We start from the raw sequence: 25,664 nt of genomic DNA, 5'->3' as shown, positions 1-25,664 counted from the left end.
ACTTCAATTGAACTTGATCCAGGTTCCTTCGGATCCCTCTCTTAATGTAGCCTCACTTTTGCAACATCTTGATGCATATATGTTTGATAAAAGCATTACCACCGGTCTTGTAAGTGGTCTACTTAGATATCTGCACATGAATAGCAGTACAGGGATCTCAATCTACAATAGTATCTTCACGTTCTATATTGGTGATTTTGTAGATATATATTTCTCGATTGATGTGATGCTCAAGATATCAATGTATTGGTATTCAAAATTCAGGTACTTCAATCCTTCTCACTACCTCATAAGCTCTTTGATGAAGAATCAGTAGAAGACTTTAATGTTTGAATATGTATTGATTTTACTAAGCTAATCTTCATAATCACTGCTATTTCTGAAACAACCTCAGCATACAACACCAGCTCCGATGAACTAGTTATAGTTTTACTACTTCCTATAAGAGTCTGCGTTACAAAAAGGAAAAGAGAGATACAGGCATATATTCTTAGATGCATGATTGCAAATACTTGCATATAAATCGGTTTTTAGAACTCAATTAAGCCTTAGATATCGGCCTGATGACATTTGGAGCTTCCAATCAGGGAAGCACTAGTATCATGCCACTTGCCTATAGCTATGTCTGCCGCAAACTCTTGATCAACCGCCCCACTCGACCACTGCAATGGAAAAGACATGCAATCAGAGTTTTTCAAACAGATGAGAAATAGAAATTGCTATCATCCTCTTTTTTAATGTGCTACATACGAATCATATCTTATTTTGGTCAGGGTGCTTCTATTCATACCTCTGCATTTGGTATATAGACCTCTCCAAATTTTTGTACAAATTTAATTCCTATTATGCCCTTTTAGAAAACTGTAAAAATATCTGTTCAGTTTAATTCACCAAAACAAAAAAATGAAAAACATTGTTTGAGCTAAAAAAAGACATCTATATTCCAACAGTCTTCTTTCTTTCTCCCCCTATTTCTCTGATCTCTCCCAGCTCCTCTCTCTCTTTCATTGTTTCTTTCTCTTTTATATATGTATCTTTTCTCTCAGTCGCTCATGAGGAGATCATTGATTCTCTTCACGTCATTTTAAAAGTGGATGTCATGTACAAGCAAGACAAAGAGCAATGCCTTAGTTTGATGATTCATATTTATGTTTTGAGTTCAAATGACCTGGATCGGAATTGGGTTAACCTTGAACTGCCACATCAATTAATATATATTCTTCATTCCAACAAATTGTTTACATAAAAATCGAACTCCAACTCGTGAAAGCCAGCATCGATCTTTGACAAATATTTCACTCTAACACAGTTTGAAAACTTTCCCAATTCCTAAATTAAAATGCTTTCACTCCTTTATGAAAACCAAAATCAAAGAAGATGATATCGATGAAGATAGGGAGTGAGAGGTTTTTGTTTTGAAAAGAGTATTCAGATTCAAAAGTGTTTTCGAGAAATACCAGGAATTTGGCAAAATTCAATCACCCAATTCTATATAGCAGTTAGTATTCACCAAGACACCACCAAATTCTTACTGGCAATTTTGAGGCAAACTAGTGAAACAACAGGGAGAAAGAGAAAGAAAAAGAATATGAGAGAAAACAAACATAGAAAGACGAAGAGTTGCGGACACGAAATGGAATAATCGGGGATTGGGTTTTTTCATGTTAATTCTTTTTAGGTTTTTAGAGGGTAAAATGAGAAATAAATGTTTACAAAAATTTAGGGAGGTTTATATACCAAATGTGGAGGTATGAATAGAAACACTCTTTTGGTAATAAGGAGGTTGGCGGAAAAAAAGAACAGAATATACATGTGTATAAAGACTCACCACTCATTGCTTGCTCTGACCAGCATAAGAGTCTCGCCACTATCAAGGTATATACCATCTTTTTTATCGTAACCTTCCACCTACATAAGCAAAGGAATATTATACCAAAATATAAACTACTTGACCAGAGATCATGCCTTTAAAATAGGTAAAATCCACCAGTGGATAAATCTAGGTGGCGTTCATTTGATATTAACAGCACCAACTTTGCTTGCATGAATCTACGAGAGTACAAAGATATGCAAACTCCAAAGGCAGTACTCACAGCATCAATTCCATCCTTAGAAACAAAGAAAAACAACTTCTACTTCCTGAAGGAGGTCAGCACATGCCTGCTGCATCACCTTGAGGTGGAATTTCAACGCCAGACTAGAACTCTTAGCTGATACCACAAAATGATGTATATGACCAATCAAATTTGTTGGCCAAATTTGTTTATGAATTTAGAAGTTGTAATCTATAGATGACAACTTGATCTGGCTCTGGCGTGTAATTGTGCCAGGAAGATTTTACTTAAATTGATAGTTTCATATTCCATTTGCTTAACAACAATTATCATGTGGACAATGCAACATCGTGTCTCTTAAACGTGATATGTTTTAATAACTAGTAAACAATGCGATAAAGGCACATGAGCATAGAAGTACGGGGAAAAGTATATGTGCACAAGTATAACCAAGGGAAATAGCACATACCTTTACTTCTAGCTTTATTTCAATTGTCTCTATCTAATCAGATCAGCACGTACCCGTTTTGCTCAAATCTGCAATCCAAGTAAAAGTTTATAGTTCCCACTGCAAACAGAAGCAACAATCAAAATGCATAACACTAATCACTTAGAACCATTATTCCTGGATAACAAAATCAAAATGTAAGTAACAAAGTAAAACCAAATATTAATACTGGATCACATAAACCAATTTGTATGGACTATGGACTACCTTGATTTGCAGTGCCTAGCTGACTGCCACCAATATTCTCCTGCACAGTGGGATCAACTGATAATTTACAATGAAGACCGTTATTCCTCATCATCATGTGGCCAATCTCTGCAGCACCATGACTGTTGATTCTATCTGTCCACAATAACACAAAGCAACTCAGGAATGGCCTTTAGGTTCTTCCAAGTACTATATTATGCTTGTTATTTTCTGTCATGAAATGTTTATTAAATTCTTTGATTGGTTCAGATTAAACAGATTCTTGTATTTCTAGATGTGAACATAATATAAAAGTTTTTCACAAATCCAACAGATTGGCTTCTAAGAAACAGCCTCGTTATAGATTCCCAGAAAGTACAGCAATGTTTGTGTTACCACCTAAACCAAAGAGTGCACATTATTCACTGTTTGCAAAGTTTTTCAAGTAGACCAATTATATAGCAGAATCCTTAGGTTTAAAAATCAAACTACCAATGGAAAGATTAACAAGGAAATAAATATACGTTTGTCCTTCCAGTATATAAATGAAACGAATGACACAGAAAAGAGGGAGGAAAAACCAAATGTCTAAAAATCTCAACCCAAGCAAGCAAAATATCTTATTTTTAGAACCCTAAATTGGAAAATTTTGTAGCTTCACTCACAAAAATCTCGATTCTTGCACTTCGAAACTTGAAACTGCAGCAGCATTTCAAGTTGTTGCTTCAAACCACTCGAAGAGAATACATCAAAGTGAAATTTGCTTCCACTTATGCACCTCAAGATAGAGCAAAAGCAAATTGTACATGACATTATATGATGATGGAGTAACAAGGTATAAAAATTCTAACGCAGTAACAATCAAGATCAATCTGCCACTTTCTGATATGAATTCAGACTACCACAAAGCATTTCACAGGGTGATGACCCAACAATTGGGATTCAATTGAAGCAGACATGGGCTGGGATTTTCTTTGGGGAATTTGGCTGCAAAATTGAGATGCTCCATGTAATTAAGATCATGGAAAAGTTGAGATACTTGAGACCTCAATGTGTAGGTCTTTCAATTGAGGATAGTCCAGTACTTCCAACTGTTTTCCAAAATTACAGAGGAATATGATCAAATAAAACCTAAACACAAACCTTAATATGTATGCACTATTATTCTGAAACTGAATAGTTTTAATACTTCCTCTAAGTTAAAAAAAAAAAAAAATGAAAAAGGAAAGGTATTTATTCTAAGAGGATTACAATTTACACGTATACACTTACTCATTGATCAGTAAGAAGTTGCAGAGGGCCTGCAGAAGCCTCTAAACGGGCTCATACCCAAACCTGAAAATGTTGAAATCTTGATTAGTTATGGCACACTCTGAAGCTTCAAGTATAATAAATAGCAGGTGGGATTTCAAACCACTCTGTCTCAATTAAATGATGATATTGTCTAAACTTTGAAGTAGATGGTTAAGGGAAAGCCTTAACAACTCGGTTCCTCTTGGGGTCTTGATTACCTTCAACTGTGCCACGAGGTTTTGTTGGTTCTGAAGACAGAGAAAGCCTTAACAACTCAGTCGGTTCCTCTTGGTGTTGACAGTGTGGAGTAGAAGTTGTGTGGTGGGAGCTACGCAGGTCAGGGATCATGGGGATTGGGGAGATAGCCATTTCATGAGCAAATGGACCATTGATGGTTGCCCGGCAGCGCAATGTCGTTCTGGAGGAATCACTGTTGGTGCTTCTTCTGGGGTGTGGTGTCGTTTCGGAGGTTCGGAAGACAAAGAAAGCTGTGACGACGGAGTTGGCTCTTCTTCATCATCCTCTTCAATTGATAGCGATGCCCCCTCTATGTCCTGAGTTGGCTCTTCTGATTCACAATCACTCATACCTAGATCAATTAGGTTTGGGGGAAGCTCCGGAATTCCTCGGAGTCTCTTGCAACCATTCAAGTAAAGCATACGCAAGTTGACAAATTTGGTGATGCAAGTAGGAAGACTAACAAAATCGTTAAATGACAGATCAAGGTGATCTAATGTTTCCCAGCAATCAAGAGTCATGAGGAAATCACAATCTGATAAACTGCATCCTCGGATGTCCAACAACTCTAGCTTGGGAAGTGATAGTGAGCAACCATCGACATTCAAAATCTTGGTATTTGCTGGAAATCTAACTAGTTCTGAGCAGTAACGAAGATAAAGCATCTTTAAATTTTGCAATCCATAAATGCTGCATGGTAGAGTTGTAAGACTTCTGCAATCACTGAGGTACAACTTTTCAAGCCCGATGAGATTTCCAACTGACTCATCCAATTCTCTAATGTTACTGCCTGATAGAAAAAGTTGTCTCAAAGAATCCATCTTTATTGAAATTTCAGGAAATGTAGCAAGTTTTGGGCATAAAGTCGCATTAAGATACTTTAAATTGCGCAACTCATAAATATTATATGGAAGAGTTGCGAGATTTTGACACTCTATTAGTACCAAGGTTTCTAGCCCAATAAGTTTTGTAATGGACGGATGCAATTCTTTAATGCAACTGCCAGATATATCTAATTTTCTCAAGAAACCCAGCTCTTCCCCAACTTCTGAAAATTCCTCAAGCTTAGAATAGCTAATAGAAACTGTTTTTGCATATTTGAAGTTGATTTTTCTTGGAAACATAATAAGGTTAGAGCAGCAGTCAACATTCAAAGTAACAAGGTTACGAAGGAATCCAACGGAATCAGGAACCTCAACTAAACTGCTACATCCATATAGATTCAACTCTTTCAAGTTGGGGATTCCACTGAAGTCTGGGAGTTCCCTTAAGGATGAACAACCCCTTAAATTCATACATGTTAGGCTTGAGAAATTCTGTATGGCAAAAGAAAAAGGCCAAGTGGAGGCAGTAATTTACAACACAGTCAATTATTATTTATTTTTAATTAAAAAAGTCTCGAAATAAAATGGATTTACTAGATTAAAGTACCTTATGTCCCTCCCAAAGTCGTGTGATTCTGCGGCTGTCAGGTATATTAAGTTGTACAAGTTTGTTTGCTTGATAATCAGATGGAAAATATTGTAGCGGACTATAACGCCAATCAAGCCACCTCAACTGGCTTGAGAGATTATCAATGTCTCCAGAAATGCATTCAAATTTCACTTCCCCGCTGATAGAAATATATCTAAGATTCTTCATCTCTAAGAAACTTTTAGCATTCAAATATATCGTAGATGATCGCCACGAGACTTGGATGCCTCTAACATTCGTTCCCTACAATTAAGGAAGCAAGCATATTAATTGAGCAACATTTATGGTTGCGATTTCTATTCAGACCAAAAAAAAAAAAAAAAAAAAAAAAAAACATTGCAATTTCTATTGGAAGCACAACTACTGTTGCAATACAGTTTTCCACAAGGTCTCAACAAGAAGCTATATTCAATATACATGCTTTCCGAATTGAAAAACACAAAACATCATTTATATACTTACTGTATTGTTTCTTAGAACGTGGTAGACATCTTCTTCACTCCACAATCTGCTACGTTCCCCAGGCTCATCAGGTGACTGTTGATATACTATGTCTTTACCCATTTCTTCTATCAAGTCATGCATCCAAATCGTAGAACACCAACCTTTGTCAATTCTTATTAAGGCCTTTTCCTGGAGTTGTGCAAAACCACTCACTGATTTGAGCTCATGGCAAGCTTCTAGTATTGGTTTCACATCGTCTACAAGCTTACCTTTAAAGAAACAAGCGATATCAAGAAAATATTCTTTTAGATCTTCTCCCAGAGCATCATAACTTATTTTCAGCACGTCTCTTATCTCTCTGTGGGGTCCTTCTCCCCTGCAACTATCTAATATAGCTTCCCACTCCTCTCTACTTCTGCGAAATAGATGAGAGCCTAAAACTATCAAAGCTAATGGAAGGCCCTGGGCATAGCATACTGCACATTGTGCAAGTTTCAGATAATCGCCTGGAGGTTCATTTCTTCTGAATGCATGCAGGCTAAACAACTCTAAAGCTTGATAATCATTTAACATCTTGACCTCGTATACTTCATCAACTTGATGAGCAATTAGCCAACGTTTATCTCTTGTTGTTATGAGAATTCTACTGCCCGGCCCAAAACAATCAGGGGATGGAACTAATTTTTGTAATTGGCTAGAATGACTCACGTCATCAAGGATTAAGAAAACTTTTTTATTTCGCATCCTTGTCTTTATCAAACCGACTCCTTTATCAACATTGTTCACCTTCAAAGTTGAGTCTCCTAAAATATCACGTAAAAGTGTCTCTTGCAGTTGGACTAGGGCATTTGATCTAACATCTGCTAAGAAACAACTACATGCAAACTTATTGTGAATTGAATTAAACACATCTTTCGCGACTGTGGTCTTTCCTATTCCACCAGGCCCCCATATGCCTACAATGTGAACAATATTTTCCTCGGCACGTAGAAGTCTAATGACATCTTGTCTGCAAGACTCTATTCCAATAGGATGTGCAGCTACTTCCAACTCACATGAAGGGTTTACCACTTGGGCAGATAACTCACTAACAATGTCGTTGATAAATTCAGACTCGTACCTACGAATTTAAAAGCATATATACAAAATCAAATACTTCAAACATATATTTAATTTTATAGATAGTGGAGGGGTTAAAGACATACCGGCCATCCTTGAAAGGCCATCCAGACAAATCTGCTGCTTCCTTGAGAGCTGTCTTCCATTTGTCCATGCCAAAGTCACCGGAAACGCTGCCTGTGCCGGCGACTCGCGTTCCGGATCGAACGAACCCAATCGCGGGGCGTTCGCGATCCGGATCGCTGGTGTTGGCGAACTCAAAAACAGATCAAACAGATCAAAAACATCCTCTGAATCTCTGATCAAACAGATCAAAAACATGGCCTCCATAGTCCATACGGATCAAGCAGGAGCTCAGAGCCATACGGATCATGCACCGACTCACCGGAATCTGGATTCTGGATTCTGGAAACTCAGAGCCAATCCCTGTGTTTTTGATCTGTTGTCGAAGTGTCGAACCATGGTGTTGGCAATCGAACTCAGAGCCCATTCCAATCACAAATTCACAACTCAAGTCTCAAACAGTCAAACAGATCAAAAACACGGCGTCACCGACTCACCGGAATCTGGAAACTCACACAGATCAAAATTTACTTTTAAGCATTATTTTTCTTTGTTGGATTGAAAAACTCAATTAATTTTTGAGTAGTAGTGACAATTTATTTTTATTTTATAATTTTTCTTGAGATTTTTATTTATGGTATGGTTATCTCTTTATTATTTTTTATAATTTTATTTATCATAATTAATTTATTTTAATTAAAATTAGCTAATATATCCTAGCGTACCGCGTACCCTGAAGACTAGCGTACCGCGTACCCGTACCGCGTTCCCGTACCGCAGCGTTCCGCGTTTCGTGTGACTTTGGTCCATGCTATTCTTGTATTTGCATTGATCAAGTGTAGCAAATGCATCACCGAAAGCACCTCTTTGGTGTCGTACATCTGAGGGATCCACCTTGTAGAACACCGCTCTGACCTCCTGTCCTTTGGATTTTCTGCATTCAAGTATCTCGACCAGTTCATCTAAGCACCACCTTGAGGAAGCATAATTTTGAGAGAAGATAATAATTGAAACTCTGGACTCCTTAATTGCTTTGACAAGAGCCGATGATATTTCTTCTCCTCTTCTGAGCCCATCATCTCTGAAGGTCTCGATTCCCCTCTGGCACAAAGCGGTGTGCAAATGATCTGTAAAATTAAAGCGTGTATCCTCGCCTCGAAAACTCAGGAAGACCTCGTATGTGTAATGATTTTGGTCAGTAGAAGAACGTGGGAGAGAAGAAGATGAGGAACTGGCTGCTGCTGCTTCAGTGGTCAGAGAAGCCATATTTGCTTTGCTTTGCTCGATCTGTTGAAAGTTGCCTTCCTAGATCTCAACTCTCAACTCTCAAGTACAGATAGATTCTCAGTACCTGGTGCAATGTGAATGTGAGGTTGAAAATGACTAAATGAGAACCTCTATGATTAATGTTATATTTATTTGCAACTTGTCTTTTAGTGTACACGCGCCAGGCGCACATGCCAAGCAGCTGCCACTCACCTGTATGATTGTTTCCTGGTGCCAGCTTATTTCTTTTTTGACTTGGACATAGTTGACTTCCTTTTTTTTTTTTTTTTGGTTACAAGGAGGTCTTAGAAAGACCCAAACATAGCAAGACAAAAGGAAAAGCTAAATTACAGGTCTAACACAGGACCTGGATCTGGAAACTTCACAGAGATCATCCCATGGGGAGGAGGGGAGTCGAATACGATATAACACCATGGTCATGATCAAGGCCCGATTTAGCAAGAGCATCCGCAGTGCCGTTACATTCTCTGAAAACATGCATAAGGTTCACAGAATCAAATAGAGAAAGCATGTATCTGCAGCTCTTAATGATAGCACCAAGAGGGTGGGATTCAGTATCCCCATGAAGAATTAAATTGACTAAGATTGCAGAGTCTGATTCAATCTCAAGTTTAGAGATGCTGCAATTAGATGCCATTTTGAGGCCAAGAACAAGACCCCAAGCCTCAGCATCTCGCACTTGACCAATACCAAGGTTGGCCTTCTTTTTCTTTTTTCAGAGGTGATGACTTAGAAGACTTGGCAAGAAGGTTTTAAGCCCAGGGGGGTTACTATTGACAGCAACCACTATGATTCAGGTCTGTAATCCTTTGCCAGGATCTTGATAGTAATGGAATTAATTCTACTACTGGATGTCCGGCCTGTGTCCATATAAATACTATTTAGTGCTTTAAGGATAAAAAACTTACTTAGGTTGCTGTTGTTAATTAAATATTTGGTTGCAGATCAAGTATTATTGACTCTCGATCCCACTTATTTGAGGCCTTGAGGGGATTCCAAATAATTAGGTATGAATATATGATTAATTCTAATAGGTATCAAGGGCATATCAGATCATTAGGTACCTGCAAATATATATGCATGACTAAATTTTAAACATGACCTTTGTGTTTTCTACCTGCTATATGTTTTCTTTTGATGATTGCAGTTAATGGTTTAACTATTTTGGTTCCTGCTGCCCCTGATCTAGCTAGCTATCTGTGTGTAGCATGAACTTTGAACACCTGGAATTGGATTTGGAATGTATCAAGTTATTCAAACAGATTGACAACAGAAAGGTAATAATTGCCGAGCCGACTAAAGTGCAGATTCCAAAAGTTTTCTTGTATTTTGTTTGTGTTGCTTATAAATACATGGACATGGAGTTGTATCTTTTGTTTGGCCAGGATGAAGAAGAAATATTCTCAAGGCTGAATTTATTATCAATGTGTAGTGATGTATATATTTCATGAATGGATATGGTGGTCAAATGCGTACTCAATGTGCCTCGAGCTGTTAGGATGTGAAGGCATATTGATATTTTTGTCAAGTCCTCTGTCCAACCATTAACACATGCGCAACATGTGAAGAAAGAAAGGTTAAAATTTTTTTAACCAAGATTGTTGTTTGTTGTGTCTATGGTACGCAAAGAATGGACGAAAAGGAGTTAATTTGACATTTAGCTAATTTTAAAAACTTTATCAAATTAACAAATTATGCTAAATCTAAGGGTGAAACATATTGTTTTAAAGTTTAAGATTTTTTTATTTCCATCATTAATTTAAATGTAAGAGTGGTTGAACATAATTTTTTTACTCACTTAATTAGTAATTGTCACTGTATGCATGTATTGTGTCATATTGGATTGAACTTTTTTCTTTGATCGGGGGTGAGGTAGCAATTTACCTCGATTATGTAAGCGAGTTAGTATTTAGTAACACACCCAGTTAGTCAGTATTCAGACTGAACTCCACGAGAGTATGCAAGCAAAACCAGACTTATCCCCCCACCATAGGCGCACGAACCCGAATGCCCATCAAACTTGCCGACCACAAACTGGTGGGCGTTAGGACTCAACCAAATATGTGGACTCTATGTTAGGTTGCTCGACTAACCTTATCACACAAGATGGTTATATTAGACTCAACTTGATCCTTACTTTTTCCTATTGGACTGAACCGATACTTATTCACTGGCCAGTCTTTATGCACTTTGGGCTAAACAATATCTTCTGGTGCTTTTGGGCTTGTTTTCCACTTCGTTTTCCTTTATATGACAGACTCGAACACTGCTCTCCTCTCTGGGAACACATTGTACTGAGCTGAGCTGAGAGCACAGCAAGTTTGGGAATTGAAAGCAAAACCCTAAACCTTGGAGGGGAAATTGAGAGATCAAAATGTCATCTTCAGCAGAAACGGTAGCGAACATCGAAGGGCTCCTTAAGCAGATCCTTATATCGGTGCCGGCTCTATCTCTGATCCGCTTCAAGTGCGTCTCCAAGCACTGGCTCTCTCTTATTTCCGACCCCGACTTCTGTCGCCGCCACACTCTCCGAAACCCTAACCCCAAAATCTCAGCTTTCTTCTCTTCCCAAACCAACGAAGACACCACCATCAACTCCATCACTCTCGGCAGCCCATCCGGTAATCCCTTCAAAACTCTCGCCAATTCCGCTTCCGGCTTGAGGATTCTCCAGTCCTGCAATGGCCTCTTCCTCTGCTATGTCGAATTCCCCGGCGAAGAAGAAGAAAGAAACTATCCTCCTGTATATGTCGTCAATCCCACCACCAACAAATTCCGCGCTCTTTCTGCTCCAAGCCTTGCGAAGAAGGAGGAAATGTATATGTTTGTGAGGTATGGTTTGGCTTTCGACCCTTCGAAATCGCCTCATTACACTGTGGTGTGTGTCAGTCACGACATTCTCCGTGGCAAGCGCCACAGCATAGAGATATATTCGTCGGAGACCGGAACTTGGGTGAAGCGTTTCAAGGCTCTTTTCTTCCCTAGCCCTTCCGACGAGGGCAGGCACATTGATACTCGCAGAATGCCTATGCATTTTGATGAGAGGAGCAGGGAAGGGGCAGTGTATTGCAACGGCGCAATTCATTGGATAAGAAACAGATGGGAAGCGAGCCTGCCATTCTGCTCGGAGACAGATGGTGTGGTCGAAACAGTTGGATTCGAAAGAAGTAAATTGGATGTGTTGCACTACTATGACGTAGGTGAAGAAAGTCTGCGGCTCGCTGCTGCTACTCCTCCAGTTCCTTTGGTTGTGAAAAACATTCCGTTGGAGAAAGAACAAAACTTTCCTACTGAGTTTCCCCATTTGATTGATAGATACTTTGGCGAGTCAGGTGGTGGCTGTTTGTATTTGATTGAGGTTTTTGAGCATTGTAAGACTCAATTTGAGGTGATGGAGATGGAGAGGGACTACTCTGGATGGTTTGTCAAGTACCATGTTGATCTTAGTCCGGTGGTCGCACCTCTTCCTGGACAGGACCCTAATGCTTTTGTTGTCTTGTTCCTTTCACGAGATGTGGAAACAGATGGTGAGGATTCTTCAACTGATCTTTGGTTGCATATGCCTGGTAAGGTCGTGTCTTATAATCTCAGGAATAAGAGCTTCAAGACATCTGTCGAGTTATCCAATAGGGAGCTTTTTCTAGCTTTAGATGATGATGAATATGAGGGTGATAACTATCCTTACATGGAGACTTTAGCTTGTGTGTAAGAACGGAATCTATATGTACATGCTATGTTGCTTTTGCCATGTAAGTTATGCTTTGTATGACGCATATCTAGTTACATATTAAAATGGTATTATTTCTTTCAACTTGTTGGATTACTAGTTACTTGTGGTTTGTCATAATCAAATACAGCTCAAGAAGATAAAAGAAATGATTTAGATGAAATCAGCATCAACAAGCTAGAAGCTAGATTGTGTAGATTTTTTTTCTTGATGTGTGGAACATGTTTTCCCAGACCTTCATATGAAGGTACTGGTAGAAATCCAGTAAAATTTAGCCATTCTTCACTGTATTTGAAATAGCATATGAAAATGTAAATGTTCTTGAATTCCCATTTTTGAGTATCAGAAACTCTATTCTGCCCCTTATGGTGCATTAGCAGTCCCCAACTGTTATCAGTGGGCAGTTTTTGACAAGTTTGATGCCTCAAGAACATTTGGGACACTTTCCTTTGCTAGATTGTGGGGAAACATCACAATCAAATACATTTTTGTTTGCCATTGTCCTTAAATGGAAAAGCCATCCATATATGCTGATTAGTTTATGCAACTATTACTGTGCTAATTCCAAATCTAACTAACCATGAACTAAAAGCTTTGAAAAAATAACAAATCTCAACCATAACCTTATAGAAACAATATACCTGCACAATCTATGCTACCATATATGCTGATTAGTTGATGCACTAGCTCCATTTTGATTATTCCAAATATTACTAACCACTATGAATTAAAAGATTAAAAACTAACAAATCTCAACCATTAGCCTTATAAAATCAATATACCTGCAGAGTCTGAGAAAAAAGAGGAAAACCAAACCTGAAAAATCTTGGAATTTTGATTAGCTCTCGCACTTTGAAGCTTGAAGTCTGAAGTGGAAGGGGTACGGTTCGTGAATATCTATTCTGTTGGCATACTAGGTGAATCACCGTCATTCCAGCTTCAGGCTCAAGGGCTTGATTGGTCTGATATACAACGCTTGTTTTTTCAGCCGAGTAGTTAATGAGTTTGGACAATGGCAATGGAGGAGATTGGGTTGTGCATATTGCCCCTGAAGTATGGCTCAATGATAATGGAGTCATACCTGGACTGTGTAATAAACACAATATGATAATGGCAGTGCAGATCAAAAGCAATAGATAAAGGGATCGCAGACTAAAGAAGAATAATAATTGGGGGAGAGTTCTCTTCAAATCATAATTCTATTACCAGTAATCACTGCAAGAGCAAAGCCCCTGACTAAAGAAATAGAACGTGTTGTTATCTTGAACAATAACTTCCCTGTCGTATATTCTTGCCACTAATTTGGCAAAAGAGTGACAATCACAACACATTCTCAGATTCTTCACCATGCAAATTGGCACACCTTCCCCTTTACCAATAAACCCAGAAGCTATGGCAACTTTCTCACTATGTCGACTGAGCAAGTACTCTTTCTTCTTCTCATCAACATCAAGGAGGACACTGTCCAAATCAGGAACGTGACCAACATCTCTGAGTCTGCTGTTTATTTCTTGCAACATCAATGCAATATGGCTCTTCTCTGTGTGTGTGTGTGTATCAGTATCACCACCGGAGGTAAACTCATGAATCAAACGAGACTGGATCCTTTGGCATATTCCTCCTACCATAACCACAAATCAAACTAAGTCCACGACACAGTGTTTCTCTCAAGCATTTCATCAAACACCTGCCAGGCACGATCCAAGTCCCTACATTCTTCATAGAAACGAACCAAAGAATTCCCAATAAACACATTTTCCTCCAAACCCATCTTCACATGTGACCCATTTCACAGAAAGCCACAATCGCTCAATGCAAACGGAAACGTGAACTACACCGTGTCCTTGGCTATGGCTGTTACATCGTCAATTGCTGTTATTCAGTATGGTACAACCGTTAACTACACCGTCAAAAGTGAAATTTTATTTTGTTGCAATATCTGTGGTAAAAAGTGAAGAAGATCGAACTTTTTAACTTTTGGGCCGGTATGTGTGGGCTTGGCTTTCGGTAATATCTTTAGGTGTCACTCCCTATATATAATTGGATCCCTGCTCATATCCGTTGTTGTACAGAGTTGAGACTTGAGAATCAAGTTTGGGAATCGAAAGCAGAAACCCTAAACCCTTTGGTGGGAAGATGTCATCTTCAGCAGAAACCGTCGCGAATATCGAAGACCTGCTTAAGCAGATCCTTATATGGGTTCCAGCTCTATCTCTGATCCGTTTCAAGTGCGTCTCCAAGCAATGGCTCTCTCTCATCTCCGACCCCGAGTTCCGTCGCCGCCACACCCTCCGAAACCCTAACTCCAAAATCTCAGCTTTCTTCTCTAGCAAAATCCAAGACGAGTACTTCAAGTCCATCCTTCATGGTAACCATGAAATCCCACCTGGGTGGAATCCCTTCAAAACCCTTAACAATTCCGATTCCGTCCCTGATGAATCCAAGTTGAGGATTCTTCAGTCCTGCAATGGCCTCTTTCTCTGCCATATTCCTAGATCTGGACTTGAAACAAAAAATCATCCCGTGTATGTTGTCAATCCCACAACCAACGAATTCCGGGCTCTTTCTTTTCCAGTTGTCAGACATAGTAGTGATTCTTTATTTGTGCGCTATGCTTTGGCTTTTGATCCTTCCATATCGCCTCATTACAAGGTGGTCTGCGTGAATAACTTCACCTTTTATTATAATAGGGGGAAGCACAAAATAGACATATATTCATCTAAGACCGGAGAGTGGAAGCATCTCGATACTCCTTTCTTCCCCAGCCCCTCCGACGAGGGCAGGCACCCTCATTTCATGAACAAGGCCATGCACTTTGACTGCAGGAGCAGAGAAGGCGCCATATACTGCAACGGCGCAGTTCATTGGATAAGAGACATAGGGGAAGCAAGCTTGCCATTCTACTCTTTCCCAGACGGTAAATTCATAAGAAACGAAGCTGATGTGCTGCACTACTTCGACATAGGCCAAGAGCGTTTTCTGGTTGCTTCAGCTACCCCTCCTCTCCCCCTGGTTGCCAAGAACTTTCCACCGTTATTGACTCAGAGATATTTTGGGGAGTGTGGTGGCTGTTTGTACTTGATTGAGATTTATCAGCATTGCAACACTCAATATTTTGAGGTCATGGAGATGGAGACGGACTACTCTGGCTGGTTTTTCAAGTATCGACACTATCGTGTTGATCTTAATCCGATAGTTGCAGCTCTTCCCGGACAGGATTGGAATGCTTTTGTTGTCTTGTGCCTTTCTGGGGAGGAGGAAACCTCCCAAGAAATAGATGACAAGGTTGAGGATTCTTCAACAGATCTTTTGTTGCACATGCCTGGTAAGGTCATATCTTATAATCCTAGGAATAAGACCTTCAAGACATCTATTGAGTTAGCCAATAAGGAGCTTTACCTAACTTTAGGTGATCATAATCATTGTTTGCCAGAGGATATTATTTTTCCTTACATGGAGACTTTAGCTTGTTTGTGAGGATGGAATCTATATGTATCCCAGCCCATACATATTATGCTGCTATTGCCATTTAAGTTATACTTTCTATTAGAAATACCTATCTATTTATTACAATGGTTCTTTCTGGATTATCAGGTATTCATGGTTTGTCGTAATCAAATTATGCGTGGTATTATAAAGTACTTCTATTTACTAATTGCAGTGGTTTTTTCCTAAATTATCAATTACTTGTGGTGTGTCATAATCAAATTAGCACAAGGACTTTACAAAAAGATTTGTCTAGATAAACTTGAAATTTGGGATTGTGTACATTCCTTAATCTTGATCCGTGGAACATTTTTTCCCAGGTGTACGTTCATTACTATTGGGAATCTAGAAAAATTTAGCCAATCTTTACAGTAATTGAAAACAGCATATGAAAAATGTAAATTAGTGAAACTAACTATAGGGAATGTGTACATGTCCTTAATGCTACCTATTTCTGACTTACCGGAAAGTTGGTTGTGCCCGTAATAGTCATTAGCATTCCCCAATGGTTATCAGTGGCCGATTTTGACAAGAACTTTTGGCACACTTGTGATCTTCAATTTAATTACTCATCTTGTAAACTTCACAAAGAAGCACTTTTAATTCCCTCGTTGTCTTAAACATCAAAATTAGCATTGAAACTCAAATTTAATATTGATCAACAAATACAATGTCCCAAAAAAAAAAAATTAAAATAAAGGTTCAACACTGTAAAAGGTTTAAAATAAAGGAAATTAACCATGTTACACTTTATTGCATAATCCACTAGAAGCCTTTCTGGCTAATCCATTTCCATTTACTTGAGATTAGCTGCAGTACTAGAACTATGAAATTTATCTTTTACATAGATTGTGAAAATTTATGGTTTACATAAATTTTTTCTTCCATTCTAGAACATACTCAGCAAATCAGAAGAACACAGATTTTTTGTCCTTCATCTCCATCTTTTTTTTTTTTTTTTTTAAACGGCTCCGGCAGTCCGGCCAGCAAATTTGTGAGCTTTTGGCAATATACTTTTTTTAGCAAATTAGGGTGCATCTATGTTGTTCGTCATGACAGAAATGTACCTTTTCAGATAGTATGTGGCATTGCAGATACAAAGCAAAGTTAGTGCTAGGCCATTTTATGATAGTAAAGCAAAACAGTACTGCAATGTCTCAATTTCCTCTTCATTGTATGCAGTTTGGTATAAAGTTTCTAATGATTTGCAAAGTAGAGTCATAGAACGATGCTCTGTAATCCTCCACTTTGTTAAGTGAAATAGTCTGAAAACACAATCTATGTTATCTCAACTTGTAGTGCTTTTGTTATTGGAGTTTGTATGCAGAAGGTTTTAAGCCCAAGGGGTTAGTGTTGACAGCAATCACTCTGATTCTAGTTGTTATCCTTTGCCAGGATCTTAATAGTAATGGAAATAATTCTACCACTGGATGTCCTGTGTCCTTATAAATACTATTTAGTGGTTTTAAGGATGAAAAACATACTTAGGTTGCTGTTGTTAATTAAATATTTTGGTTGCAGATCGAGCATTATTGACTCTGAATCCCACTTAGTGGAGGACTTGAGGGGATTCCAATATTAGGTATGAATATATGATTAAATCTAATAGGCATCAAGGGCACATCATATCATTAGGTACCTGTCAAATATATGAATAGATCAACATGCATGACCTTTGTGTTTTCTATCGGCTATATGTTTCTACTGTCTAGAGTTTCTTTTAAAGATCATTATCTATATGTTTTTGCTCCTGTACAAATATATAAATGAAGTCAGTGTTGCAGAACAATATTATATATATAGACAGTGGCTGCACAAAAATGTAGTTGGTGAGAAGTAAAAATGTTGCCTAGCTCATGAACTTGTAAGCTAGTTTTTGATGGTAGAATGATCTCCAGCTACGGTCTGGTTTTGCTGGCAATGGAGGACGAATCTCAGATTCAAACTATGAAAAGTCAGGGCTCTGAAGTAAGTTTATTTTTCTTGTTTGAAAAGTCAAGTACAATATGCTGATCAATTTAGAACAATCTAATATCTATTAACAAACTAAGAGCACAATCTCGTACAGTTTCTCTTCCTTCATTCTTATAAAGCGGAAATGTAAAACACTGTTTAGTTGCTGTCCGATTAGTTCGCTGTACTAGTTCCTGCATATAAGATGAGAACTTTGCAACTCAACAATGAACCATGTATGAAAATTGGTTTTTGGTTTCCTGGATGGCTATGACACTAATCTACCACAGACAGACGAATAATATGTTAATTCGGTAGACAATTTATTTTCAACTTCAATATGGACTCTTTTGGCAATGGTTGTTTGAGAAAATTTCCCTTGGGTTGTTCTCCAGAAAAAAAAGAAAGAAAAAAAAAACGAATAATAGATATAAAGAGAATTTCAGATCATTACGTACAAATATCTGATTAAATCTTATAGGTTTCAAACCATCAGGTACAAACGTAAGATTTAAATTGGCCTTCGTGTTTAGAATGAACTTTTAACACCTGGGGGAGGAATTGGAATGTAACATTTTTCAAATGAAAAGTGCAGATTCTAAAAGTTTTCTTGTATTATGTTGGTGTTGCTTATAAGTACAATGGACATGGAGTTGTATATTTTGTGAAGAAGATATATTCTCAAAGGTTGAATTCATTGTCAATCTGTAGTGATGAATATATCCCATGAATGGTTGCAGGGATATGATACTCAAATGTGTACTCAATGTGCCTCAAGCTGGTAGGATGTAAAGGCATTTTGATATTTTTGTCAATTCCTCTGTCCAACTATTAACAGTTTAACACATGTGAAGACATTTCGGCATTTTTTTCTTTAAGCAAGATTGTCCTTCGTGTATGAGTTGGAAAATATTATTTTTAAGTTTTAATTGTTTTATTTTCCACCTTATTGTACCATATATAAAGTAAACTTATTTGCAGTCATCACAAATTCAGTTAGATCGGCCTGCAACCCACTTTGCAGGAATCTGCGACCATTCCAAGTGAAAGTTTATAGTTCCCATTGCATATGGAAGCAACAATGAAAATGTGAAACATTAATCACCCAAAAACATAGTAGTAAGTAACAAAGTGAAACCAAAGAAATGAACTACAAACCAAAAATTAGTACTGGATCATTTGTTTGCATTACCTTAATTGCAGCGCCTATTTAACTATTTATTCTAACAGGATTACATATATACACTTATTGATAGGTTTTGACGAATTGGAATGCTTTCCGGAGAGAGCCTGATCCTGCAGCAACCTATGAAGGGACTCATGCCAGTTTCTAATGAATTAGAAAACTCTCATCAACCACCACATATGATCACTGCAAGGCAATACAGGCAATCAGACTTTTTCAAGAACGCATTAGAAAACAAAATTGCCATCAACTAATGGATATTAAGATCAGTTCTTTCAAAATGTAAGTATTAAGTAGAAGTAGTTGCTCCTTTTCTTAAAGTGCCATAGTGAATGGTAATCCAGATTGATGTTAGCTACTGAATATATGCTGCTTAATTGAAGCAAGTAATTAATGTTTGCTTGCATGAATCTACAATAAAGGCAAACTCCAAGAAGGAGTAACTAACCGTGACATCAACTCCATCCTTAGGAACAATGAAACCAATTTGTTCTTCCTCAAGAAGGTCAGCACATGCCTGCTGCATCACCTTGAAGCAAGATATTTAGCCAAAGCCAGGCTAGAACTTCCAAAAGCAAAAAATTGATGTATATGAGTTAGGCAAATCTTTGGCCATACTTATTTATGAATTTCCAAGTTGTAATCTGTAGAATAAAATTGAATATGGTTGAAGCATGTGCTAGGAAGATTTTGCTTAAAGTAATAAATTTCATATTCCATGTGCTTAATCCATGGACCATGTGGATAATGCAACATCATGCTCTTTAAACATAACATATTTCGATCAAATTGTAAGCAATAACATATAGGCACTAAAGCATAAAAGTACTAGGAAATGAGTATAGGCAAGAGTACAACTAAGGGGACATAGCATATACCTTTGCTTCTAGCTTATTTGCAGTCATTTCAAATTCAGCTAGATCAGCATGTACCCCACTTGGCCAGAATATATAACCTTTCAGAGTGGAAAGTCTACAGTCCCCACTGCAAATGGAAAAGCAACCAAAATGCATGATATCAATCAACTAGCAACAAAGTGAAAGGAAAGAGAACGAACCAGAAACAAAAATATTAATAATGGGATCATATCAACCAATTTGTATGGACTACCTTAATTTTCATTTCCTAGCTAGCTGATACCACCGATATTCTCCTACAACAATGGAATCAATTGAGGATCAACAATGAGGACAAGTACAAACAGTTTTGATACCATTGTTCCCCATCATCATCTAGCCAATCTCAAGCACCTACCAGATCCAAAGCACCATGCCTTCATTGATTCCATCTGTCCACAATAAATACAAAGCAACTGATGAAATGCCTTTAGATTTTGCTAACTATTATATTATGGAAATGTTTTGATCACAGAAGTTTGTAGACAGTACACAGGTAAGGTTAGTTAGTAACAGCCATTAGTTAGCTTGAATGAATATTCATGATCATATGCATCTGCATTTTCTCATACCATTTGCTAGTATCACTGCATTCTTAAGGATTCACAAAAATTCGTTCATTGTTTCTGTAACAGTTGCTAGGCTGAAAATGGGAAACTTGCCCTTAATGCACCTCAAAACAGGCCAGAGTTAATTGTACATGATTTACATTTTCAAATTCTAATGCAGTAACAAACAAGATAGATCTGCCCGTCTGCTCTAAAAGCAGACTAAAACAATGGCAGCAATTCAATTGGCAGGGTAAAACAATCGTTGCAATTCAATTGGCAGCAGACATGGATCAGAAAATTTCTTCATGCAATTGGATGCAACAGAGATTATTCTTAATGTAATCAAGACAATGCTGGAGTCGCAGAGTTGAGATACTCAGAGACTTCAATGCATAGGGTATTCAAAATGTGGGTATCCTGTCCTTCCAACCTTTTTCTAAAACTTTAGAGGAAGAATCAGTCTTCGAGAGGACCCTATTAGAGTGAGCTATTTTTCAATGTTTATTGATTTTACTAACAGTGTTCTGAAATATGAACTTTTAGTACACACTGTTATTCTTAAACAACCTCGCATACAATACAATACCAGCAACATTCAGAAGTTAGAAAAGTCGGAAAAGAGAAAGATACTAAGAAGATGTAATATGAACTTACAGATTGATCAGTTTTGGTTGAAGTGGATGTTAGAGTTGGTTGCAGAGACAAAGACAGCTACGGGTCTTAGTTGAGTGATGGGAGCTGTGCAGGTCAGGGATCATGGGGATTGGGGATTGAGGAGAACCATTTCATGAGCAAAATGAACCATTGATGCTTGCCCGGTACGTTGTCGTTTTGGAGGAATCACTAGCGTTGGTTCCATAGACAACTCTTCCGCGGTGCAGTGTCGTTTTGGAGTTTTGGAACACAAAGACGACTCCGCCTCTATCACAGCTCCAGGATTTGTCAATTTCGAGAATCTCCTCAGTGATTCACAACCACTTATGTCTGGCCTAACGTATGGCGGAAGCTCCAGAATTTCTCGGAGTCTCTTGCAATCCCGCAAGTCAAGCCACCCCAAGTTGACAAATTTGGTGATGCAAGCAGGAAGACTAACAAAATTGTTTCTTGACAGATTAAGCCACTTTAATGTTTCCCAGCAATCAAGAGTCATCAGGAAATCACAATCTGATAATAAACTGCATCCTCCGATATCGAAGATCTGTAGCTTGGGAAGTGATAGTGAGCAACCATCAACATTCAAAATTTTGGTATTTGTTGGAAAGCTGACAAGTTTCGAGCAGTTAGTAAGCTCAAACCTCTTTAAATTTTGCAATCCATAAATGCTGCACGGTAGAGTTGTAAGATTTTTGCAATTAAAAAGATCCAACCATTCAAGCCCAATGAGATTTCCAATTGACTCATCCAATTCTTTAATGCAAGTGTCTGATATATCCAAAATTCTCAAGGAACTCATCTCTTTTCCGACTTTTGAAAATTCCTCAAGCTTGCGAGAGCGGATAGAAATAGTTTCTGCATATTTCCAGTTGATTTTTCTTGGAAACATAATAAGGTCAAAGCAGCGGTCAACATTCAAGATGACAAGGTTAGGAAGGAATCCAACGGAATCCGGAACCCCGACTAAATTGCGACATTCACATAGATTCAACTCCTTCAAGTTGGGGATTCCACTAAAGTCTGGGAGTTCTGTTATGGAATCACAACCCCTTAAATTCATACATGTTAGCCTTGAAAAATTCTGTATGGCAAAACAAAAAGGAAATGATCAACCAAGTGGAGCCAATAATTTACAGCATAGTTATCTATTATTTATTTTTAATTAAAAAAGTCTTGAAATAAAATGGATTATTAGATTAAAGTACCTTACGTCCCTCCCATAGCCGTGTGATGCCGCAACTTTCAGAAATATCGAGATTTACAAGTTTGTTTGCATGAAAATTAGATGGAAAGGATTGCAACGGACATTTAGACCAATCAAGCCATCTCAATTGGTTGGAGAGATAATCAATGTCTCCAGAAAAGAATTCATACTCCATCATTTCGCTCATAGAAATATATCTAAGATTCTTCATCCCTGAGAAGCTTTTAGCATTCAAAGATATCTTAAAAGATCGCCAGAAGACCCGGGCCTGGATGCCTATAATTTTATTTGTGCCCTACATTAAAAGAAAGCAATCATACTAACTTAGCAACATTTATAGTTGCAATTTCTATTCCGACCAAAAAAAAAAAAAAGACATAGCAATTTCTATTGTAAGCACAAGTACTGTTTCAATACAACATTCTTCAAGGTTTCAATAAGAAATTATATTCAATATAAAATGCTTTCTGAAAAACACAGAACATCATTAATATACTTACTGTATTATATGTTAGAACGTGGTCGACATCTTCTTTGCTCCATACTCTGCTGCGTTCCCCGGGCTCACCAGGTGACTCTTGATACACTATGTCTTTACCCATTTCTTCTATCAAGTCATGCATCCAAATCTCATTATCTCTGTCAATTCTTATTAAGGCCTTTTCTTGGAGTTGTTTAATACCAATCACTGATTTGAGGTCGTAGCAAGCTTCTAGTATTGGTTTCACATGGTTTATATGCATACCTTTAAAGAAACAAGCAATATCAAGAAAATATCCTTTCAAATCTACTCCCAGAGCATCATAACTTATTTTGAGAACGTTTCTTATCTCTCTATGGGGATCTTCTCTACAACTATCTAATGTAGCTTCCCACTCCTCCCTGCTTCTACGAAATAGATGAGACCCTAAAACAATCAAAGCTAATGGAAGGCCTTGGGCATAACATATAGCACGTCGTGCAAGTTCCAGATAATCACTTGGAGGTCCATTTATTTTGAATGCATTCAAGCTAAACAACACCAAAGCTTGATCATAATCTAACATTTTGACCTCGTATACTTCATCAACTTGATGAGCAATTAGCCAACGTTTATCTCTTGTTGTTATGAGAATTCTACTGCCCGGCCCAAAACAATTTGGGCATGGAATTAAGTTCTGCAATTGGTTGGAATGAGACACATCATCAAGGATTAAGAGAATTTTTTTATGTCGCATCATTGTCTTTATTAAACTGACTCCCTGATCAACACTATTCACCTTCAAAGCTGGGTCCCTTAAAATATCAAACAAAAGCCTCTCTTGCAATTGAGTTAGGTAATTTGATCTAACATCTGCCAAGAAACAACTACCAGCAAACTTATGGTGAATTGAATTAAACACATCTTTTGCAATTGTGGTCTTTCCTATTCCACCAGGCCCCCATATGCCTACCATGCGAACAATATTTTCCTCGGTGTGTAAAAGTCTATTGACATCTTGTCTACAAGATTCTATTCCAATAGGATTTGCAGCTACTTGCAACTCACATGAAGGGTTTATCACTTGGGCAGACAACTCCCCAACAATTTTGTCGATAAATTTAGACTCGTACCTAGAATTTAAAAGCATATATACGAAATCAAATACTTCAAAAATATATTTTGATTAAATAGCTAGTGGAGGGGTTAAAGACATACTCGCCATCCTTGAAAGGCCATCCAGACAAATCTGCTGCTTCCTTGAGAGCTGCCTTCCATTTGTCCATGCTATCCTTGTATTTGCATTGATCAAGCGCATAAAATGCCTCACCGAAAGCACCTCTTTGGTGTCGGACATCTGAGGGATCCACCTTATAGAAAATCGATCTAACCTCATGTCCTCTTGATTTTCTGCAGTCAAGTATCTTGACCAGTTCATCTAAGCACCACCTTGACGAAGCATAGTTTTGAGAGAAGACGATGATTGAAACTCTCGATTCCTCAATTGCTTTGAGAAGAGCCGATGATATTTCTTCTCCTCTTCTGAGCCCATCATCTCTGAAGTTCTCAATTCCCCTCTGACACAAAGCAGTGTGCAAATGATCTGTAAAATTAAAGCGCGTATCCTCGCCTCGAAAACTCAGGAACACCTCGTATGTGTAGTGATTTTGGTGATCAGTAGAAGAAAGTGGGAGAGAAGAAGATGAAGAACTAGTGGTCAAAGAAGCCATCTTTGCTTTGCTCGATCTGTTGAAACTTGCCTTCCTAGATCTCAACTCTCAAGTAGATAGATTCTCAGCGCCAGCTGCAATGTGAATGTGAGAACCTCTATCATTAATTAATGTTATCTTTCCTTGCAACTTGTTTTAGTGTACGCACTTGCCAAGCAGCTTACACCTATATGATTGTTTCTTGGTGCCAGCTTTCACTTTTTCTTTTTTGACTTGGACATCATCTTTCTTTTTCTTTTTTTAAGAGGCGATGACTTAAAAGACTTGGAAAATCATACTTTAATGTTTGGGTTCAATGTATTTTCTATGGAGAAGATTGCATTTAAAATCGTACGGCAATTTTAAGGGTTCATTTAGTTGATTTTCAATTTTTCATGTCTATATTTTACACAATCTGAAAAGAAAAATAAACATTTTCTTCAGATTCCTTGATCAAAAGAGTTACTTACTACGACAATATAGTTCTCAATTGTCTTGTACTGGGGGTCATCATTTGACACTTAGGCCTTAAGTCCATTACAAGCCCGTTCGGTCTGACCCTTGCATTGGGGCAGGTCGTCAGTATTCGGACCAAGGTCCATGAGAGTATCCTTGCAAAACCAGACTAATCTCCCTCCGCAAGCGCACGAACCCGAAAGCCCCTCAAACTTGCTGGCCACAAACTTGTGAGAGTTGGGACTCGAACCCTAATCACTGTATTTTGATTCAGTCTACACTTTATACATTTGTTTTTGTAGAATTATTTTGGTCATTAACATTTATTGAAAATATCATGTCAATCACTTAGTTCTAATTCTTTTATCCAATTTGGTACAACATCAATATTTAATAAAATTTTTATGAAAAACAAAAATTTGATAATTTTTTTCAAATAATTAAATAAAATCTTTTTTTTATTTTTTAAATTAAAGAAGATCAAAATAGTCGTTTCAATCTAAAGTTGCAAGTCGTTTCAATCTAAAGTTGCAAACTTCTGGTGGGGGAAGGCGGATGGGAAGAAGGGGATGCATTGGTGTAAATGGAATCAACTTTGTAAGAGTAAGAGTCAAGGTGGGCTTGGTTTTCGGGACCTTGAAGCTTTTAATCGAGCACTTTTGGCAAAGACAGTATGGCGTCTAGTGATGGAGCCTAATTCCCTTGTGCACAGGCTACT

At 37.9% G+C, this 25,664-nt stretch overlaps 5 protein-coding genes and 1 long non-coding RNA gene across 11 annotated transcripts; 3 read left to right on the top strand and 3 right to left on the bottom strand.

Moving 5' to 3' along the window:
• Positions 1-319: 319 nt before the first annotated feature.
• Positions 320-7,804, bottom strand: LOC112198627 (disease resistance protein RPV1-like). The gene is made up of 10 exons (XM_040518608.1): positions 7,700-7,804; positions 7,401-7,570; positions 6,214-7,315; positions 5,710-5,994; positions 4,260-5,594; positions 4,021-4,083; positions 2,770-2,904; positions 2,524-2,622; positions 1,829-1,908; positions 320-662 (listed from the first exon to the last, which is right to left on the bottom strand). The coding sequence occupies exons 1-5, from the start codon at positions 7,802-7,804 to the stop codon at positions 4,386-4,388; spliced, it is 2,871 nt and encodes a 956-aa protein (XP_040374542.1). The 3' UTR covers positions 320-662; positions 1,829-1,908; positions 2,524-2,622; positions 2,770-2,904; positions 4,021-4,083; positions 4,260-4,385.
• Positions 7,743-9,115, bottom strand: LOC121052655 (disease resistance protein RPV1-like). Of its 2 annotated transcripts, XM_040518056.1 has the most exons (3): positions 9,011-9,115; positions 8,103-8,728; positions 7,758-7,880 (listed from the first exon to the last, which is right to left on the bottom strand). In XM_040518056.1, exons 2-3 carry the CDS (start codon positions 8,641-8,643, stop codon positions 7,849-7,851), a joined length of 573 nt encoding a protein of 190 aa, XP_040373990.1. In that variant the 5' UTR covers positions 8,644-8,728; positions 9,011-9,115; the 3' UTR covers positions 7,758-7,848. The 2 variants fall into 2 exon arrangements, with proteins under 2 accessions (XP_040373991.1, XP_040373990.1); XM_040518057.1 differs by lacking the exon at positions 9,011-9,115 and having other exon boundaries at positions 7,743-7,880; positions 8,110-8,958.
• Positions 9,107-10,309, top strand: LOC121052657. Its single transcript, XR_005809720.1, has 3 exons — positions 9,107-9,461; positions 9,609-9,671; positions 9,812-10,309. It is a non-coding gene; the product is annotated as an uncharacterized LOC121052657 (long non-coding RNA).
• A 729-nt stretch (positions 10,310-11,038) lies between these two features.
• Positions 11,039-12,373, top strand: LOC112198626 (F-box protein At5g07610-like). Its single transcript, XM_024339769.1, has one exon. It carries the CDS (start codon positions 11,039-11,041, stop codon positions 12,371-12,373), a length of 1,335 nt encoding a protein of 444 aa, XP_024195537.1.
• A 2,154-nt stretch (positions 12,374-14,527) lies between these two features.
• On the top strand, positions 14,528-15,868 carry LOC112198625 (F-box protein At5g07610-like). The gene has a single exon (XM_024339768.1). The coding sequence runs from the start codon at positions 14,528-14,530 to the stop codon at positions 15,866-15,868; it is 1,341 nt and encodes a 446-aa protein (XP_024195536.1).
• Positions 15,869-18,798: 2,930 nt separating this feature from the next.
• Positions 18,799-24,690, bottom strand: LOC112198624 (disease resistance protein RUN1). Of its 5 annotated transcripts, none has more exons than XM_040518051.1 (9): positions 24,000-24,690; positions 22,822-23,914; positions 22,323-22,616; positions 21,118-22,198; positions 20,127-20,304; positions 19,895-20,000; positions 19,465-19,581; positions 19,077-19,202; positions 18,799-18,858 (listed from the first exon to the last, which is right to left on the bottom strand). In XM_040518051.1, the coding sequence occupies exons 1-4, from the start codon at positions 24,509-24,511 to the stop codon at positions 21,218-21,220; spliced, it is 2,880 nt and encodes a 959-aa protein (XP_040373985.1). In that variant the 5' UTR covers positions 24,512-24,690; the 3' UTR covers positions 18,799-18,858; positions 19,077-19,202; positions 19,465-19,581; positions 19,895-20,000; positions 20,127-20,304; positions 21,118-21,217. The 5 variants fall into 5 exon arrangements, with proteins under 5 accessions (XP_040373985.1, XP_040373988.1, XP_040373986.1 ...); XM_040518054.1 differs by lacking the exon at positions 18,799-18,858 and having other exon boundaries at positions 18,913-19,202; positions 20,127-20,169; positions 20,271-20,304; XM_040518052.1 differs by lacking the exon at positions 18,799-18,858 and having other exon boundaries at positions 18,913-19,202; positions 19,465-19,660.
• Positions 24,691-25,664: the final 974 nt, after the last annotated feature.

Source organism: Rosa chinensis, chromosome 4 (assembly GCF_002994745.2).
Source record: "Rosa chinensis cultivar Old Blush chromosome 4, RchiOBHm-V2, whole genome shotgun sequence".
NCBI lineage: Eukaryota > Viridiplantae > Streptophyta > Magnoliopsida > Rosales > Rosaceae > Rosa > Rosa chinensis.
The sequence above is the reverse complement of the archived record's forward strand: the minus strand, read 5'-3'. Positions and strand labels throughout refer to the sequence as shown.

Bases quoted from the DNA above. Each gene is read 5' to 3' on its own strand.
- LOC112198627 (XM_040518608.1), bottom strand. From the start codon at position 7,804: ATGGGCTCTGAGTTCGATTGCCAACACCATGGTTCGACACTTCGACAA. The intron at 5,995-6,213 runs GTAAGTATATAA...CCTTAATTGTAG, and splicing joins ACGTTCTAAGAAACAATACA to GGAACGAATGTTAGAGGCAT. The intron at 5,595-5,709 runs GTACTTTAATCT...TTTGCCATACAG, and splicing joins GACTTTGGGAGGGACATAAG to AATTTCTCAAGCCTAACATG.
- LOC121052655 (XM_040518056.1), bottom strand. From the start codon at position 8,643: ATGGCTTCTCTGACCACTGAAGCAGCAGCAGCCAGTTCCTCATCTTCT. The intron at 7,881-8,102 runs GTACGCTAGGAT...GTGAGTTTCCAG, and splicing joins GCTAGTCTTCAGGGTACGCG to ATTCCGGTGAGTCGGTGACG.
- LOC112198626 (XM_024339769.1), top strand. From the start codon at position 11,039: ATGTCATCTTCAGCAGAAACGGTAGCGAACATCGAAGGGCTCCTTAAG.
- LOC112198625 (XM_024339768.1), top strand. From the start codon at position 14,528: ATGTCATCTTCAGCAGAAACCGTCGCGAATATCGAAGACCTGCTTAAG.
- LOC112198624 (XM_040518051.1), bottom strand. From the start codon at position 24,511: ATGGCTTCTTTGACCACTAGTTCTTCATCTTCTTCTCTCCCACTTTCT. The intron at 22,617-22,821 runs GTAAGTATATTA...CTTTTAATGTAG, and splicing joins ACGTTCTAACATATAATACA to GGCACAAATAAAATTATAGG. The intron at 22,199-22,322 runs GTACTTTAATCT...TTTGCCATACAG, and splicing joins GGCTATGGGAGGGACGTAAG to AATTTTTCAAGGCTAACATG.